This window comes from Triturus cristatus, chromosome 12 (genome assembly GCF_964204655.1).
Source record: "Triturus cristatus chromosome 12, aTriCri1.1, whole genome shotgun sequence".
Lineage (NCBI taxonomy): Eukaryota > Metazoa > Chordata > Amphibia > Caudata > Salamandridae > Triturus > Triturus cristatus.
This window is the reverse complement of record NC_140595.1, coordinates 540,816,364-540,836,852: the sequence shown is the minus strand read 5'-3', so window position 1 is coordinate 540,836,852 and position 20,489 is coordinate 540,816,364. Positions and strand designations below refer to the sequence as shown.

At 47.4% G+C, this 20,489-nt stretch overlaps 1 protein-coding gene across 2 annotated transcripts in view; it reads left to right on the top strand.

Moving 5' to 3' along the window:
* Window positions 1-20,489, top strand: part of DUS2 (dihydrouridine synthase 2) — a 571,780-nt gene that overhangs the window by 462,819 nt on the left and 88,472 nt on the right. For both annotated transcript variants that reach the window (XM_085639553.1, XM_085639554.1), the window contains exon 12: window positions 16,483-16,604. In XM_085639553.1, the coding sequence (XP_085495679.1) occupies window positions 16,483-16,604 (122 nt within the window). The remainder of the gene's footprint in view (window positions 1-16,482; window positions 16,605-20,489) is intronic.

Below are 20,489 nucleotides of genomic sequence, written 5' to 3'. Positions count from 1 at the left end.
TGTCTAGGCAGATGCAACAATATTACATCACAGCTGGCCGTATATAGAAGCATAGTTCTTATCTGTATACAGGGTCGTCGTCCGACGAGCCAACATGTTATCGCACTTCTCTTGCGTCAAGCCAGTTCAAACCAAACGTGGCCCTATATGTCCCAAACCCCTGGAGTCTCTCACTGGGTCAGTACTCCAATATCAACAGAACTGTCTCCTTTCCTCGCTCATCGACCTGATCTTGGCCCACCGTCGGATCCACTACTTCCTCTCCCGGTGTATTCTGCTGTCGGTGCTGTGACTTCGTAATTGTCCTCCAGCCGTCTAACCAATCTTGGGCTTCATTTGGAGTTTCAAATCGCCATACCTTGCCCTCTGCCATCACTCTAATAGTTGCCGGGAAAAGCATAGAGTACTTAATGTCCTGCATACTGAGGTTCTTTTGATTTCCAGAAAAGTTTGTCTTCCCTGCTGCACTTTCTGTGTAAAGTCTGGATAGAAGGTAATGAGGGCATTATCATATTTCAGCGGTGGGGCGCTCCTGGCCGCCTGAAGTATCGCGTCCCTGTCTCGGTAGGTGAATAGTCTCGCAGTTATAGGTTGCGGCGGGGCTCTCGGCCTCAGCCGTACTCCTGGTATCCTGTGGGCTCGCTCCACCGAAAATAATTTTGATAGTTAGTTATAAGGTCATCGACAAACAGGTCTACTGCCCGTCCCTCAGCCCTCTACGGCACCCCTATTATATGGATATTGTTATGGCAGGAGCGCCACTCCTGATCTTTCAACTTGGCCTCTAAATCCCTCGTCCTCTGCGTTCTTGGACTTGTTTCTGCAGAGTCTTTGTGCCCACCACCAACTCCGCTGTTGTTCCCTCTACTTCGGTTACTCTTTCCCTTATGTTGCGGAGGTCTGCTCTGCGCAGGGACACGTCCGTAGTTACTGCGTCAATATTCCCTGCAAGGTCTGCTTTGATCCCCTGTATTGCAGTCATGACCTGTTGCAATGTAGGTTCCAGGTTTACCGCTTGGGAGGTCATCGTTTCGTCCCAGAGGCGTCAGCCCCCTCTGAGTTGGCCATCTGGTCTCTGGGATCTTCGTATTTATCCAGTTTTGTCTATTGGGGGCATGTGAACCTCTGCCCCCTGTCATGGTTGCAGTGTCGTTTGCACGTGAGACCACCGTACCGGGCAGAGGGACAGACCTCTTCTGACAGTCACAGACCGTGTGCGCGGACACCTCTCAGTGGGGGCAACCGCAGGACCAGCAGTTATTATATGTGCCACGCTGCCTGCGGCCTCTTCCACGTGCCGTCTCTTCCACAAGTGCGCAGGTCCCCCTTGTGGTCTCTGGCTGCTGTCTCTATAGGTTTGATTCTGGGTCTTGTGTCATCAAGGGCTCAACAGTCTCCCAGATCGATTATCCGGCCTGCGTTTAGTAAATTAGGCCTCACCAAAATGGCCGTGCTGGGGCCGTCCCTCCCTGTTTAGCGTTATGTCGCACTCGCCGTTGCGCGTCTGTTGTGTCTCACACACTCATGGTTGCTTTGGCCGCCGCTCACTCACCGCCACACACGACCTGGCGTTGCCTAAATTATTATGGGTCTGCCCTCCTTCCCTGCCGCCTTGATTCTCCCAGGGCACTGGGCTTATTTCAGTGCTCGCTTCCCTTCACTTCGTTTTCGGCCGCATCGCCTATTGCCTCAGCGTCTTTGTAATGGTCGGACTATCTCACGCGCTGGTGGCCTCTCTCGCGACCAGCGCGTGATACTGTTTCTGCCATGAGATTAGCTGTGTATATTAGAATGTCATTGGAGCTCTAGTATGGAGCACCGCTGCTGCAGGGTTCGGGGAAAGTCAGTTAATGATCCGGACGGCTGTATGGCTGGACGCTCCGTGTAACGGGTGGATGGATGATTAATAAACGATTCCTTCATCTACCGACAACGTCTACTTGTGTGAATCTGATCCTGTTTCATCTGGCGACGACTGGGGAATCATCCACCCGTATGCCCATGCTCACACACCTCGCAACAACTTTGTGGACCGCGTAAAAGCAGAGATTCGAACTGAACGAAGTTTACCTGCAAGTAGGTCCTTTCCTTTAAGGTACATGTGCCTGTTTGTCATCGGAGCGTCCGGATTCGCCTGTGGTAGCCAGCGCGTATTTCACATTTGCCTGCGGTAATCTTTCATCGGAGCCAAAGCGTGTCACTGCGAACCTCATCACGTTACTGTACGCGACGCAATCTTGGATTGGGCTCGCGTACAAGTAACACAATTGACTATACTGCATGTGAGCCTCACTTTGGATTTAACTCCGTATATTTGCCAACGATGCTCGTCAATTTCTCGCACATGCACAAACCACATTAATCGATGACACGCACGTCTTGGTCAATTTCATACGCGTGTTGTCAGCTATTGGTCACGACGATACGCACGTCCTCTTCATTTATTTAAATGTGAAATGTCATCTGCTTCATCGACGACACGCACGTCTTGGTCAATTTCATACGCGTGTTGTCAGCTATTGGTCATGACGATACGCACGTCATTTTCATTTATTTAAATGTGAAATGTCATCTGCTTTTTAGCGTGTAGCAGGTCATTTGATCTAGTTTTAGATTGATTAAGGTTACAGTTGCAAGTGAATACATTCACGATATATTTAAGTGAAATTAAAGCGCGTCCAGACACAGTTTCAGCGACGCGCACGCTTTTGATCACCTGCCATTATTGATTAATCGCATTTGCATATTTAAGCAAGATTTTTTACTACAGGGATTACAGTCAGCAATCTTCTTGGATCAATTGATTAGCTATGGCCTCTAATATTAACCCCATCACTCAGCCTCCTCCCTTCCTGAGCAAACCGGGCAGCCCACCTATCATCTGGAACGAATGGTTCAGACTGTTCGAGAACCATTTAGTGGCAATAGACGCTGTAGGCTATTCAGCAGCCCGCAAGTTCGCTTTATTATTTGGTTGTCTGGGGCAAGCTGCACAGAGAATTTTTGACAGTGTGGTTCCAATCCCTCCTCCAGCTTCCCAGTCTGGTGACAGCCAATGGAATGTGTACATGGAAGCCGTTGCTCGTCTTAAAAAGCAATTTTCAGATGAACCTAACATCATGCTGGAGCGCTACAACTTCTACAAAAGAAAGCAAAAAGAAGATGAGAAAGTGGAAGAATATATTTCGGCTCTTAGAGTACTGGCGACTATGTGCGGATTCGGTCCACTTACGGATAATTATATTAGAGACCAGTTTGTATTTAACTGTGCATCCAAGAAAATCAGGCAGAGGATCCTAAGCTGCAAAAACCCGCCTTTGTCTGAGGTGATTGACTTAGCGTTGAGTATCGAACGCTCTACAATCTCAAGGAAAGTCATGCAAGAGGATAAATCCACAGTCAATTCTGTGACTTCAATCGACAACGACCACGAGAACTCTCTGGCAGCGATAAACGTTAAGAGTAGGCCATCCAGGTTCCCTCAAAATAAACAACCTCTGTTCTGCTACAGATGTGGCTCAAAGAATCATATTGGGAATCACCCTGGTTGTCCAGCCTTAAACAAACGCTGTGTTATTTGTAAGAAAATCTGTCATTTTCAGGGGGTATGCAGAAATGCTAGGAAGGCAGTCAACGTCCGATACATTGAGACGGAGGTGGAATTTTGCTCTGACTCCTTAAATAATATTGTTGTCACTTTAGACTGTGAAGGGGATGCTATATCTATAAAAGGCCCTCTGTGTCAAGCAATCGTTGACAACATCAGTCTACAGGTCATGGCAGATTCCAGCTTGCCGATTACTATTCTCCGGGATTCCACATTCTACGATTTGTGGAAGGATAAACAATTACTGCATTCAGATGTATACCCAAAAGCCTTTGGCGAGAAAGACATTAATATGATTGGATATTTTCTTGGGGTTGTACAATGTCTTGGTAGAGAGACTTCAACAAAAATTTACGTCGCTGAAAAAGGGAAAAACATTATTGGTTGGAAGGACTTAACACGTATGGGTCTATATTTAGTCCCAGGGGATGGGAATCCGATAAAAGTGGGGGATCTACCTATTTGCAATGTTGATTATGCTGATTCTATTACCAATGTGAAGATGGTTGATGAAATAATTGCTGAATTTAAATCTGTGTTTAGTGACAAAGTAGGTAAAGTTAAAGGTGTGGAACACCGTATCAAATTAGTTCCGGACGCACAGCCTGTTTCGCATAAGGTACGTTCAATCCCTATGAGTGTAAGGGAAGAGCTCAAGCTTACTTAAAAAAATTTAAGCGAGCAAGGCATTATTGAAACCACAGATTCGTCACAGTGGGTGGCTCCCATCGTAGTCGCGCGGAAAAAGTCTGGCGAGGTCAGACTTTGCGCGGACTTGCGGTCTCTAAATAAAAATATTTTGGTGGATTGCCACCCACTGCCAAGAATCCATGATCTGCTGGCAAATATAGGGGGGGCTAAGTGGTTCTCCTTAATTGATCTGCGATCAGCATATCACCAAGTGTCCCTTTCCAAAGAGTCTCAGGAGTTGACTACATTTGTCACCCCTTTTGGAGCGTACAAGTTCCTCCGGCTTCCGTTTGGGTTGGCGTCAGCCGGTAGTGTGTTCCAAAAATTGATGGATACGCTGTTTCATGATGTTAAGGGGGTCCAAGCGTATTTGGATGATATCCTTATTTTCACTGAGTCATTTGAGGAACACAATGAGATACTCAAACGAGTTCTAACAATCTTAAAATCTAAGGAAATGACTGTGAGACCTGACAAATGTAAATTTGCAGTACAAGAGCTGGAGTACCTAGGTCATAATGTCTCTAGTCAAGGGATTAAGCCTAAATATTCTGTGATAAGAGCTATCGAAGATGCTAAAGCACCTAAGGATAAAGACACCTTACGCTCCTTCCTCGGCTTAGCGGAATATTATGCGAAATTTGTGCCGTGTTACGCTCAAGCCGTGGAACCTCTGAGGGTGTTACTTAGAAAAGGTCAGAATATTGTATGGTCTGAGGATTTGGAAGCTGCTTTTAAGAATGTGAAAAAATTGATGGTATTTTGAAAAAGGTGTTAGAGTACTCAACACAGGTTTGGCCTGAATCTAGGTGTCTGAATGGTGATTTGCGTGTTTTCGCTCAAGTTTCGGACGAATTGTCGGTGGAGAATGGTATTGTTCGTCGGGGGGATAAGTTTGTTCCACCGGCAGGGGTACGGCCTTTAATCATCAACAAGGCACACATTGGACATCTAGGGTCCACCAAGACTATAATGAAAATTAAGCTTCACTATTGGTGGCCTTCTTTGGATTCACAGGTCAAGAGCGTCATTGATAATTGCCCAGAATGTCTCCTATCAGACAAGCATTGGCGGGCACTTAAAACACCTTTGCATCCTACAGAGTTTCCGAAAGGCCCATGGGAGAAAATAGGATTGGATTTTTCTGGCCCTTATTCTATTTTAGACCATGAAAAGAAGTATGTTATACTAGCAGTTGATTATTTTTCGAAATGGATGTATCACTGTTTTGTTAGGTCCCCTGATACAAATTCCACAATTTCATTTTTAAAGAAAATATTTTCGTTAGAAGGTTCTCCTAAGACTATCGTAACTGATAACGGCACACACTTTTTCTGTTTCTGATAGAATGTGTACATTTCTTAACGAGCTAGACATAAAACACCTTAAAGTGGCCCTATATTCTCCCACTTCAAACGGGTTAGTTGAACGAGGTAATAAGGTAGTGAAAGAAGGTATCCAAACCGCTCTAGCTTCAGGATTGGATGTTAGGGAATTCATGATTGAAAAGGTTTGGAGTTATAATACATCGCCTCACTGCACAACTGGAATATCACCTTTTACATTGTTGAGGGGTAGGGAGGCCAAAACACCGTTGTGTCCAACTTGGTTAAGGGATAGGTCGACCAACTCTAGAATCAATTTCGAGGACATTTGTCAGAGAGTACATGCCAAGCAGTTACTTATGAAAGAGAGTTTTGACAGGAAATGCCGTTTGAATGGTGAGGACGTGATGGTTGGGGATTGGGTCCTGATTAAAAAACCTACCATGGTTAAAAAAGGGGAGTCAAAGTTCTCGTTCCCAGAACAGGTATTCAAAGTTAACAGAGGAGCTGCTTTTGTTCAAAACAGGGGTTGGTGGAACAAAAGACAACTTGTTAAAGTTTTGCCTGATCAAGTTAGGATATTACAAGGGAGACAAAGGAATTGTGAGGATGACCTCGATTGGGATCACTGGTTGGTTCCTGGAGGTTCTGCCGGTCCCTACAATATGGTTCAGTCTTCTCAGGTGGCGAGTAGCAGCCAGTTAGCGTCTGGCTCTTCCTCTTTATCTGTGAATGCTAAAGGGAGCACGAATTCTTCAAGGGGCTGCGTTATAAACGCTCCGAAAAGGTTTGAGGATTACATCAGATATTAATTGTGTTCATCTTTACTATAGTATGTGTATTACCTTGTTATTTGTAAAACCTTGTATTTGCTTTCAATGAGTTTTCTTGTGTTTTCCTTTAAGGGGGAAGGTGTTGTAATGGTCGGACTATCTCACGCGCTGGTGGCCTCTCTCGCGACCAGCGTGCCATGAGATTAGCTGTGTATATTAGAATGTCATTGGAGCTCTAGTATGGAGCACCGCTGCTGCAAGGTTTGGGGAAAGTCAGTTAATGATCCGGACGGCTGTATGGCTGGACGCTCCATGTAACGGGTGGATGGATGATTAATAAATGATTCCTTCATCTACCGACAATGTCTACTTGTGTGAATCTGATCTTGTTTCAGTCTTGGTTCCCCTGCTGCTCCAGCTGGTGGTGACCCTGGCATCCGTCCTCGAAGCACACCCCCGGGCGGGGCTAGATGCCAGCTTCGCACGCCTTGGCCGTCACGGTGCACTCTGGCTCCGTCACTCGAGCCCGGGGATGCCGCTTGTCTGTAGACCCCTCACTGCCCTGCCTCCAGCTCAGGATTGATCCGGTGTTCCGGGGTCTCTTCGGCACCCGGGCGGACAGCGAGTCATGTGGACCTCCATCTCGCCCCGATTACGGATGTGTAAACGGATTTATAGGGGGTAATCGGGCTGGATCGGCGGAGCCGCTTGTTCAAGCGGCCATCACGCTCTGTGGCAAGCCATGCCCCGGCAGACTATGATTTGCACCACACTAGACAATGATATTGCAGTGGGGGAGCAAACCTGATAAATGGCTTGCATGCAAATTGAGGTCGAAGAAAAGAGTCGCAAAAATCAAGCACCAAACTGGGCCTGTAATTAGGGACGACTGTGGGGTAGTAGAAGCATTTAGGGACTACTGTGATAGCCTGTGCAAAATTGAATTGAGATCCCCGGAGAAGGTTCATGCTTATTTGGCAAACATAAAAGTGCAAAAGCTCTCAGACTCGCAAGCAGCCGCCTTGGAGTTGCCTATTAAACATGAAGAAATGATTTCCAGCATGAATAAGCTGAATAATCTCTGGGCTCAGACAGATATATGTAGTGCTTTTTTTTACAAGATATATTGCCTCAGCCTTGCCTTTTTAAATCCTTCACCGAATCTGGCTCCCAAGATAACTCAATTAATGATTCCATCATAACCTTATTATATCCAAGCTGTTCAACGATCGCTCCATGTGTGCATCCTACAAGCCTAGTTGAAGCTGTTGACCGGGGCATCCTGACTGATACGTTAGTACTACTTATGCCTAGGCTGATTGACCCATATCAGTCTAGGTTTACACCAAGGAGGAATTGCCAGGATAATACTAAAAGACCCCTGCACATAATAGCTGATCCCACAATAATCGAGAATAACGTTCTACTGTGAAACACTCAAGGTCTTCAGTGTTCGGCCTAAGTCCCAAAATTGGGTTTTTAGCGGGTAAAAAAAACAACTTTGAATTTTTTATGGACCGATGAGGAATTGTCAACACTGCTGACTCTTCAAAGAGGCACAAAGCAAGGTTGTCACTTCTCTCCTCTGCTATTTGTGTTGCACATGGAATCAGTGGTGGAGAGGATATGAAAGTAGAGGGACATTCTGCAAGTCAGGATGGGGGGTGATCAGAGGGACCCACCCATTATTCATGTACAGAGTTTAAATCCTAGTCTTACAATTCCAATTCGATTTTGTCTGCTCCGCTCCATTCTGGCTGTGTTTAGAAAGTTTCAGCGCTATCTTGGAATTTCACATCAGCCTACAGAATTCCCTAATCCTGAATATATCTGTCCCACAGGATCATAGTTAACATTAACTGCCTCGCATCCACCTTGGAGTAAATAGTAGACTGCAGCTGCACCAAACTGCTAATGATGATGATTCAGGATGATACGTAGACAGAGCACTTGGGGTGGTGGACCTTCCTGGCTGGGCAGACATTCCACAATTATACTTAAGATCTAATTCCATTTTGAAACGCTCCTCTCGCAAGTACCAAAACACTCAAAAAATACAGGGGCCATTGGAGAACTTTTATCTGGGCTAGGAGGAGGCCTAAATTGACCAGGTGCACCACACAGCACTATTAAGAGAAAGGAGGACTGGGTCTTTCAGATGTAGTAAAACTCTACCAGGGATCCCAAATGCGATTCATGTTAGAGTGGAAGGGTGGCAGTGTATGAAAGGCTTCATGGACCAGATAATCTCAGACACACGCACATGGAAAGAGCCAAGACCAGCCAAAAAAAGCTCAGAGCATGGGGACTTTCCTCCTTCCTGATAAGGAGTGCAACTCTTGCATTCTAGGACAAGGTTTTAAAATTAGGAAATGGGTACCTACATCAAGCCGCATGCTAGTCGCTCCTTTACACAGTTTGTAAAATGGATATTTACGAAAGAGGAAGACAGATAGCTCTTTCTAGCTGTATATGTAAACAGGCTTCTTATGCCAGAACTCTCCAGGGAATCGATTTAGGCAAGAACGCCGAGGACGGCCTCGACAAAGGTTTGACTACAGGCCCCTCCTCCCTGGCAATACCATGACGCACTAGTACAGTGTCACATATATACAGAATGACAAAAAAGTTACTATATGTATAATAGGGGTATGGCATGCTATCCATTGTGTCCATATTAAAGGATTCTGAGGAGTGGTACCAATGGGATTAGTTTCCTATAGGTCCTGAGGAAGAGCCATTAGGGGAACGGCTCAAAACATGTTGACCTATCATTTCTGATGAGAACGAACTCATTACAGCCCACTCCTTCAGTCACAACCCCTGTTTGTAACCTTACCGGCTAGAGGCGGGAATAAAACAATAGTCCTACTAGTCAGGTATTTTTAACCTACTAGCACTTAATTTCCACTCCCCTTCACCTACACTGTCTTTATCATAGACTCCATCTATAAGTGCTCCAGCGTAACCGTTTTGTCGTAGCACGCCTCAATCCGTGGAGGATTGGGATGAACCCCAATGATGAAGAATGCCACCAAGGGCCAACCCTGGTGGGTGAGGGGTCTCTAGGAATAACGTTTTTTCCTACTAAAATGATCTCAGTGGAGATTTGTTGTACTACATAGCTACAACAAGCCACGTGCTAGTTGCTCCTTGACACAATTTGAGAAATGTATATTTACGAAAGAGGAAGACAGTCGACTCTTTCTAGATGTATATATAAACAGGCTTCTTATGCCAGAACTCTTCAGACTACAGGCCAGGGCCCCTTGAAGGTGGGCCTGAATTGAGCCCGGGGGTAGAGTAGGGTGGGGGGACGTCAGATACTGGCCAAGAGGAGCATCGTGCTGAAAACGGTGTTTGTTTTTAGTGGGGGGGAAAAACAGGCAGTGAGCAGTGGCGGCTGCTCCCTTGCTCTGCTTGCCGGATAGAAGCACTCCGCTAATCCAAGCACTGCTCTCTTGCTGCCTACAATGCTAAACAGCATAGGAGTAGTGTAAGGATTGGCTGGAGCAGGCAATCACAGAGCTCCAACGCAGACCTACAGGGTCTTTCAGCTGTTGAAGCAGAAGCCAAAACTGTGCATGTCAGGATGGCCACAGTGAAAACACCAGCCAATCTGACATGCGCAGTTCAGTTACAGCCCGAACTGCTGCTGTCACGCCAGGAGAGAGAGCTCCTTCATGCCCCCCCCCAGTAAGGTGAGATTGGAAAGTATGAGAGGGGACGTGCTTTGTGCTTCCATCCCCTGTGCATGTTGAGTGCCATGTGCTGTGGCCTTATGCTATCTCTTGGGTAGTGGAGTGAAAAAAAAACAAAATATATATTTATATACGCTCCTATGCACGAACCACCCCTGGTGGTGAGCCACTCTGTAACAGGTATATTGTGCCATGCATATCCTAGAAGGGAGTACTGTCAAAGGATGGGGTCTCCAAATAATTCTATAAGTGCCTCCCCTCCCTCTACTTCTGATATGGAATCGCACTGGGGATACTTTTACACTTTAGGAAGATCAGGCTGCCAATGATATATATTGTTTGCATTTGTTTTTAAAAGGGAATATTGAACGTACCTGCTATGTTTGAATTGTTAATTATTTTTAGAGCTGCCAGTTTTATAAAATAATTTGATTCTGGAGGCAATTTTTTTTTTGTCCACGAATTGTGGCACAGCATAAAAAAGTTTGAAGACCACTGTCTTATGCACACAACTGTCCTGGGGAAATCACCCGGACAGAAAGATTGGGAGATGGAATTAGGTAGAACACTCTTGGGGGAAGAATGGGACGAGATACACCTGAAAGTGCATACCGCATCCAAAAGCGCAACAGCCAGGGAAGTAATGGCAAAAGATGGCTGATATTGGTAGCACAGTACACCCCTTCTAAACTGCATGAATAGGCCTCACAGACGTCAGAGCTTTGCTGGTGAGAATGTGAGGGAAAGGACATGTTGCTACACTTACTATGACATTGTCCAAAACGTAAGCGAGCGTTATTTGCAGGCGTTCCTAGAGCCATGGATAGGATCATCACTACAGAAATACCCAGATTTCCCACCCGTGTGTTGTTGAGGATGTCAAATAGAGAGACTCTACGTTTGCATAGGAACAAACAGATGATGCATGTGCTATGCAGACCGCCATTGCACTGTGGGTTAGGGCTAGAACACAGTAGCTGTATAGACTTTGGGGTCTCTTGGGCATGGGGAAAATTTAAATAACACTGGAAATTCGAAATTATCTATTTGGGGAAATCCGGTCCCCATTTCTATGCTATCTGTCTGAGCAGTTTAGGAAACTAATATGCCCCCGGTATCTCGGAGTAGTATGGATAATGGCGCAAAACGACTACATAAGGGGCAAATAGCTTGAAAATAGAATGGAAAACATGGGGTGAGGCTGAAAGGGAAGCAGCAAACCAGCACTGCAGGTACTTCTCGCCCTTGTAGTTTCTCTCATTGTATTCCCAGACTGCAAAGGTAACATGCGAGCAGATTTGAGGACTGGGTGGGGGGTTGGGAGGAGGTGGTGGGGGGGGGGGGCTTTACCATTTTGCCGATAGATGATTATTAAAGGCAAACATTATATCTCTGGCCTCGAGATTCAGGCGATGGTATGTGCATCCATAACAATCCTCGTTAAGAACTGATCCATACATTGAAATGTTTCTGATGAGGTTGCTCTTCAGTGTAATTGACATACACCCTTATGCATCAAGCCAAAATCCAGTCGGTAAAATACCGATTCGGTAATAGCTCCCGGTAATGTGTGAAAAATACCCAATCCCAATGCATCAACCCAAAACCCGAGCAAATAACGAATCGCTAAATAAATAACCTCGAACATACCGAATCGCTAATAACCAAAATGCTAATTTACCGATTCGCAAAATACCGAATTCGCAATTACCGAAATCACTATTAGCTCCCGGAAATTGCCAATAGCAAATAACGAATCGCACCCCAATGCAACAAAACTCGCTAATAACGAAAATTCCAAAAATCGCTATTTTGCCAGAGCTAAATAAGGGGAATCAAAACCTGGAGGTAAAGTCACAAAAAAAAAAAAAAAAAAAAAAAAAAAATCCTACATGTGCAAATGATTGAGGCAATCACTAAACCCTTAAATTTGGCCCAGGAGACCCTGTTGGCTCCCACAAAATGGCTGCCCTCTACGTGCTTGCAAGGAGGATGCGGATAAATGCAGCAGGACAGCGCAGGAGAAGGGTCCAGGAGCGAGTGTTCAGACTGCGCATAACCCTGCTCGGCCAGAATGAGGACGAGGTGTACCAGAAATATCGCCTCAATCGCGCTATGATCATGCGCCTGATTGCAGACCTGGAACCATTACTGCAGCACCAGACACACCGGACCAATGCAATCCCTGCGCACGTTCAGGTCCTATGCAGCCTGCACCTACTGGCCTCAGGGAGTTTCCAGGGGGTAATTGCGGTTGCCGGAGGTGTGTCGCAAAGCGCACTGTCACGCTTCTTCAAAAAATTTCTAGATGCCATGCTGACAATGCTACACACACACATCAGCTTCCCCACAACCCCACAGCAGTTGGACCGCACCAAACAGGCTTTCTACCAGGTGGCACAATTCCCACATGTGATTGGATGCATCGACTGCACGCATATCGCCATATGCCCTCCGTCAGCAAATGAGTACCTTTTCAGGAACCGCAAGTCATACCACTCGATCAACGTGCAGGTTGTGTGCGTTGCCAACAACATCATAACGGACCTAGTGGCACAATTCCCAGGGAGCACACACGACTCATACATCTTCCGCAACAGTGGAATGCACAGGCGACTACTCAATGGCGAATTTGGAGAGGGACTCCTGTTAGGTAAGTAGAACTACGCTTCCCCACACCAACACCACACATGTATGTACATCACCAATGCTAAGTCTATGCTTCTATCTTCTAGGTGACAGTGCTTACGCCCTGCGGGAATACATACTAACCCCATACCTAAATCCAGCAACCCCGCAGGAACATCGCTACAACGCTGCACACATCAGCACGAGGAATGTGATAGAGCGGACTTTTGGGATTCTCAAGAGCCGCTTCCGTATCCTCCACAAGACTGGCGGCGCAATGCTATACCAACCAGACACATGCTGTCGAATAATTGCTGTATGTGCAATGCTGCACAACATTGCCACCAGAAGGGGGATACCCATGGAGGTGGACAGGGATGACGACCCCCAGGCTGACCAACCACCCGCCCAACGACGACCGGCACACATCCCAAACACAGCAGAGGGCCATAGGAGGCGGACAGACATAACGCAAAATCATTTTTGACCCTGGGTAAAATGAGACATTACAAGTTGGTGTTGGGTGCAACTGTTTAATGCACAGTAGCACTGAGGATTGTGCAACAGAACTAGCATTGTGAATCATGCTCCGATTGCATAAATGTAAATAAAAGGTTCCTTAAAGTCAGGCCTGTGCAAACAGAATAATTGGATGGCCATGGTTGCTCCACCATGGACCTGCAGCATGTCCAAATTTCTAGTGGCGCTTGCCACGTACACCAAGCCTCCGCTCAGGTGCATCCAAACCCTCACCACGGCCTGTCCCCGTGGAGGCACGCGAACTTCGGCGCCTGGTGCTGGCCTCTGCCAGTGACACGCTGCTGACACTGGAGGCAGCCTCACTGGTGTCATCCCCTCCCAATGCTGCAGCACTGCATGTGCTGCTCTGAAGTTGTTCCACAGCAGTGGTGATGTGTCCCAGTGACTTGGCAACATCACCGCAGAAGTGCCCAAGGTCCACCTGCAGGGAGACTGTGCGGCGTGCCAACACAGCGGTGCAGTTGCTGTGCCGTTGTATGGCCTTGGTAGCGGCGGCAGAACGCAACATTAGCTGCCGGTTACTCCTCCTCTGGGACTCATGGCCCTCCCTGATGGCACGGGTGAGCTCACGTACCTCCTCCCTGAGCTGAGCATTGCCATCAGCAACCGCAGTGGTCTGGTCCCTGACCGCCGTGCCCATGTCCCTGACCGCGGAGCCCATGTCGGTGACTGCTGCAGTCATGGCGCGCATCTCCCTCGCTAGGCGCACGATGTTGCAGCTGATGCTAGCCACATGTCTTCCCTGCAGGTTCTGTGTGCGCAGCATCCTCTCCTCAATTGCAGAGGTTGTTGGGACATCCTGGTCAGCTGAGGAGACGGAACTGCGACGGGCCCTGTGACGCCGTGCGTGTCTTGAGCCTCCATGTGGTGCAGCAGGTGGTGTGGATGTGCGCTGCGTGGGTGCCAATTGCGGGGGGGGGGTTGCCATCTCCTGCAAGGGCGCAACTTGGTGCCTGTGCCTCTGCGGTATTGTGGCTGTACTGGCTGCAGGCTGGCTTGCTGGTGCCGTTGCTTGTGGCGCAGGTGGTGGTGCCTTGGCTTGTGGCGCAGGTGCCTTGGCTTGTGGCACAGGTGCTGGTGCCGTTGATTGTGGCGCTGGTGGAGGTGGTGCTGGTGGGGTGGCAGGTGTTGGCGGTGCGTGCGCATCCTGCGCAGTCTCCTGGTCTGACTCCACGGGTGTCTCAGATATGATCAGCTGGTCGCTGTCGTCAGAGTCCCCAGGTGATGCATCTGTGTGTGAAACAGTGCATGATTAGTGGGATGATTACACCTACATAGTGTTGTACCCATCAATGTCCCTCTGTGGTCCAACAAATGAACAGTCTACAGCCATGTACAAAATATGTGTTGTGTGAGGATTTACGCCTGTACCTGCACTCTGGGCTGACTAGACTACAACTCCCAAGATGCAGTAGTGTCATGTGTGGAACTGTCTGTGCCAGAGCTGCAGACACAGTGAGATTGGGCTGGGGGCATGGGTATGGATTTACGCTATGCTGGGTGTGGCACAGGCATGCATCTTACCTTGGGCACTTGTGGCTGCGCCGGACGTGTCCATCTGGATCACCCCCACGACGGCTTCCCGCTCTATCGTCCCTTCCACAAGGTCCTCCAGGGCTGTGTTGGATGGTGCAGTGCTTGTTCCGCCTCCAGTCCTTCTTGCCTCCCGGAGCCTCTCAGCAATCCTCTCTTTTGCGCGCTTCCGGAGGTCATACCACCTTTTTTTAAGGTCGTCGATGCTGCGGCTAGTGACGCCAACCGCATTGACCCTCTCACGGATGCGCTGCCAGATGCGCCGCTTCTCGGTCTCAGGCACCTTGAGGGACAGCTTGCCAAAGAGGCGGTCGTGTTTGCTGGACACTCCCTCGATGAGGTACTCCAGCTCCCTGTCTGAGAACTTCTTCTTGCGCTTGCGTGCAGATTCAGCGCTGGATGGCACTTCCTGCGACATGATGGATGTGTGCTGTGAATGGCAGAATCTGTGTGGCCTCACTCTGCACAGCCTGTCCTTCTTTCCAGCTCCTGTCTGCTCCTCTGTCGAGGCTATGTGGGTGGGGCAGCAGTATTTCCTGGTTGGTGATGTCATCAGCCTGTTCCCGGAGCGACGCGGCAATTTGCGATTTCGCTATTACCGATTCGGTAATTGCTAATTCGGTATTACCGAACTCGCTATTTGCCAAATCGGTATTACCGAACTCGCTATTTGCTAGTGGGGCCGTTTGCGTGCCCCGCTATTAAGGAATCGGTAAATTTAGCGATTTTTAAGGAATCGCTAAATTTCACCGAATCTGTTGATGCATGCCAATTACCGATTCCTTAATGGCGATTCCTTATTTTTCGCTATTAAGGAATCGGTATTAGTTTGGTTGATGCATATGCCCCATAGTGACTTTCGCATTTGTCTGACGTTAGCAGTTGTGATCACCGTCTTCTCCTCTGCTGGCGAACTGACCATGTTTTTACAGCTTCATTTAAATAATGTGAAGAAGGTGCACGTATTACACTCCTCGCCCTTTCTGTCTAGCCACGCACTGGATTTTCTATTAATCTGTCCTAGTCGACAGGCCACAGGGTAAAGCTGCCCTCTGTATGACACCAAGCTCTGAGTATGACCTGAAATCTGCAAATTTATTTTTGTCTGTGGCACTGTTTTACACTCCCAAATTAAAGACAATCACTCTCGGTGCAATTGTGACTGGATAGGTGTAGAATTCAAAGTCCCAAAGCAGCCATCACTTTCATCACTTGATCTTCAAAGTTAGAGGATCGCCTGTAACATTTGACACACATTTTTCAAATTCCCTGTGTGCGTCTCCATCATAATCTTGATGTAATATACAAAGCCCCCAAGAGCCTGGGTTTGCAGTTCTGAGGGACCAAAGCTGTCCTCCAGTTGCAGTGGGCTCAAAGTCTTGAGATAAGGACCTTGGCTCTCAAGTGTTACTTTGAATGAATATACAGACAAATCGGTTCATTAGTGGTGCAGCAGAAATGGAACGAAACTGACTTGTTGGGCCTAGCATCCTTCACCTGCAATTGACATTCATTCTCCTCTATCCACATTGTGCTTCTGATGTTGGTAATTCATGATCTCTGCCATATAATTCGCAGGCAGATTTTTCAATTACTTTTACTGTTTCCTATCATTAAATTCATATTATTATCCGGATATGAAATTGCCTTTACTTGCTTAGTTTTCTTTTGTGTTTTTTTTCCAGGCTGTTAGATATGAAAATCATTACACCAACACAAAGTATTGTTTGTGTCAAATGTTAAGAGAGCATCTGGAGTCACCACAGGGAAAGAAGCTGCATTCAGCCCAGACTCAACGCGCAATCTGGTAAGAAATCCTCCTGTGATCATATTTTGATTTTACTTCCTTAAATTTACACATTTACAAATTGATCCTACTTAGGAATGATCTCAATGGTGGTCCGTAATCTAATTGTGGGGTGAAATTTATCAAAAATTGAGGGTATCTGTTCCTCTAAATGATTAACTATTCTGTGATAGGAGGTATGCAGCAGTTTGTCTCGAGCTACTTATACTGCAACTCAACGACTTACACTCCTTAACATACAGAGGCCGAACTCCTCACATGTTGCCCATTGTAGGAGAGTAGGAGCTGCACTTATGTTGCCCCCACTTTTTTTCTGATGTTAACACTGGTTTCTGGCTATAGTCTGGCTGGGTCCCTGCTAATCAGGGCCCCAGCCTCTCTGTTCTCTCTAAACAACTTGGAGTGCATATTAGATGCACTAGTGATTGGATACTGTGGTTCCTTATGAGCCCCTAGTATATGGTACCTTAGGTACCTATGGCATAGGTACTTCACAAGCCTACCAGAGGCTGAAGCATGCATTATGCCACCCCTGGGAAGCAGACTAAATCTGACACCAAAGGCCTGCTACTGCAGCCTGGGTGAGGTAGTGTTAGCACTCCTCACTGAGATATAGGTTCACTATATCTCTCCCTGCACACACATATAAACCTATCAGTCACCCCTAAGGCAGGCCCTATCAATCCTGAGGGCAGGGTGCTTGGTTTACAATGTGAGGGGGTGCCTCTGCCTGAGCAGGGCCCCTCTGCAGCTGGCAGGGTCTATTCCCTGTGGCTGTTTGTGGATGCGGTTAAACCATATACTCTTAAGTGCATTATAACCTCCCGGTAAATGCTAACTTTGGAATGACTGCATCAAAACATGTCGTGTTTGGTGCCAAACAACTTGGAATCATACCCCCACACCAGTAACTGGTGTGGGAGTATGATCCCACCCTTCTAGAGGGGATGACATATACCCACTGTCGAAACACGGTAGAAATCTGAAAGAGCCCTGGCATCACAAAATGGATGCCACCAGCACAGACACTGGGCTGCCCTCCTGCTGCTGACTGAAACTCGCAGTGGAGGAGGCCCAACAATAGGCATCCTGTCACAGGGAGGTGTCACCACCTTCCAGACAGGATTTAGAGTATTGGGGCTGGGTGGGTGCACTCCTAGAGTGCTTTGAAGTCCTGCACTGGGGGAGCAGTAGGCTCCTCTGCATATGCCAGCTCAAACCGGTTCAGGGGCTACCTGTCCCTGCTCTGGCACGAAACTGGACAAAGGGAAGTGGGTGTAACCACCCCCTACCCTGACCCTCCCATAGGTGGGGTCATAGAGCTAGTCCCTCCCTCCCTTCCTTGTAGTATAAGCTAGGGAACCCTTGCCATTGCAAACTAGATATCCCTGGACGACGCTCTGAAGAAGAATCCTGGACCTTCGACGTTCCACTACCTCTGAAAGTGAGTGGACCCCACGAGTGACGAGGAACAGCAATACCTGGGAACCGTGCACTATTGTCGAGTGCAACCCCTTTACGACGTTCTACGAACTTGTGCCTTGGAACATTTGTGGCCCAAGCCTCCAGCAGGTTGTTCACCGAAAATCAGAGGCCTACCCCATCCCAAGTGACCGTGGGCTCCTGTAAAGCATTTCCTCACGAGACGTCTTCGTGATCCCTTGCCCGTTGGCTTGTGGGTCCCTTGAAGACTTTCTTATCGAACCAAAGGGCTCCCCTGGTTGCTCCAGGCCTGCCCTCACTCACCCTCGCTGGGTGAGTCCCTCAGACCTTGCTGGTCTGCACCGCTGACTTTATTCACTTTTCACGAGACTTGCTGTTGCCAAGGCTTGTTGGCGCCAAACCGGTTGCCGACACCTCAGTCAGCTGCAGACGTCGTGGGACACTCCGAATCCAGCTGCTGGTCATCGTCGACCCCTCCTGGACCTCGTGAGCGAAGAGTCAAAACACCCTTGATCACCTGAAATCACCTGACATCCGTGGGCATCCATCTTCCTGGCCCCGTGGTCACTGGCAAGTGAATGTGAACACTGTCCCTTCTGCTTTCAGGTCATCTTCATCTTGAATCCAGCCTTGGATTCCACCGGACACTTCTCCAGTCTTCGCAAGCAGCAAATCCTCTTTGGCTTCCATAGAAAACAGCGACGCGACCCGACACCAAAAGACACCTATGCACCCGGCTTCCCTGGGTGAGGTAACTCGTGCACTCCGGTGCCCTAGTGTGTGTTGGCCCTCGAATTACTTACCTTGTAAGTGGCTTGCTTGTAGACTTCCTCGAAGTACCCTAAAACTTTAAAAATTCAACCGCAACTTGCTCCATTGAAATCAATAGGCAACCCGTGGCTGTGTTCTCACACTGCATGCGTCTCCCGTGGGTCTTTTACTTACCTGCCTTGGGTGGATTAGTGAAGCCCCAGCGATTCTACAGGCCCTAGGCCTTGTCCCCTTGCAAGTCAACTTTCCTAAACCTCTTTTTTAGTATATGGTCTGGTACGCCCCTAGGGCCCCAGCCATATTTGTGCTTAACTTATTGTGAAACATTGATATTTGAATGTGTTCCTGACTTCTAATCTCATAAAGAGATTAGTAGAGTGTGTCTAGAAATAAATACATATATATTTGATATATATACCTGTGTGGTGTCCTTTCATTTGGTAATTCAAGAGATTATAAGGTAAAACAAGCTGCTTTACATTCCTCTGAGACTTAGCCTGAAGGATGCTCTCCACAGCTACCACTAGGATAGCTTTCTTTAAAAGGTTGTCTTAAACCTATCTACCATAAGAGTCGAATTGGACTGGTGCAAGGTGGCCACTATAACTAGTGACCAGCATATGCCAGGCCAACTTCTCACACCCATGATCACCAGAACTCCACTGGAGTGTTGGAAGGCAGTGGGCAAACACATAGGTTGGTAAGGCAGACTGATCGCTGAAACTCCTCTCTGGCATTTCACATACATCTGATAACGACTTCTAGCCACAGATTTCTTACCTTAGAATTACCTGAGGTGTTAGACTGGATCCGAAAATCTTTTGTCAGCAGTACCACTGAACAGTGGTAGGTGGCGCCATTCAGCTGTTGGCATCGTCCGCTTCAGAAGTCAGTTCTTTTCTTTCCACGCCAGTCAGCGCAGATTCGGGAAGAGCTACCCTTTAGTCACTTTTTGACTGATCTTTTGTTGATGTTTTGTCAGAGTCTTTTTAGGTCTTACCTCGTCCTTGTGGCTCCAGACTGGGCATGGCGAGTCTGGTATCCCAAGCTGTTGAGGGTGGCCCTTCGGGAGGATCTTCTGCTGCAGCAGTAGGGGAAGGTTCTTCACACAAACCTGTCAATGATTAGCCTTCTTGCATGGAGCTTTAGCGGCAACAGATGACAGCTTTTGATCTTCCTCCCGAAGTCTGTGAAGTTATCTTGACTGCCAGGCATCTCTCCAACAAGATGGTTTACATCTGAAGTTGAAGAATGCACTAGTCGTATCGAGTAGTGTCCCCCTAAGCACAGCCGAATTGCAACGAAGTTGCAGGATGAACAATGTTCCAACTCAAAAGTGAATTGACAATAAATTCTTCATTGTTATATTCCTCGTTTTATTCACGGGATATGTGGATTATCAAAGTGGTCAAACCAAGGACTCATCAATGTACTCAATGCATTTCGGGTTATAAGCAACCCTTCATCAGGAGAAGTCCTATAAAAAATACACAAAAAGGAGAGATGTATCGGCCTGTTTTATCATACAAGCAGTTAAATTAGTGCCTAGTAGGTTAGAAGCAAACGTGATAAAATAACGGTGAGAAACCTAAAATAACGAGAGTAGCGAGCAAGATAACGAGGTGAAAGACGGTATAACGTGGAGTGATTATTGCTGTGAAATGATAGAGC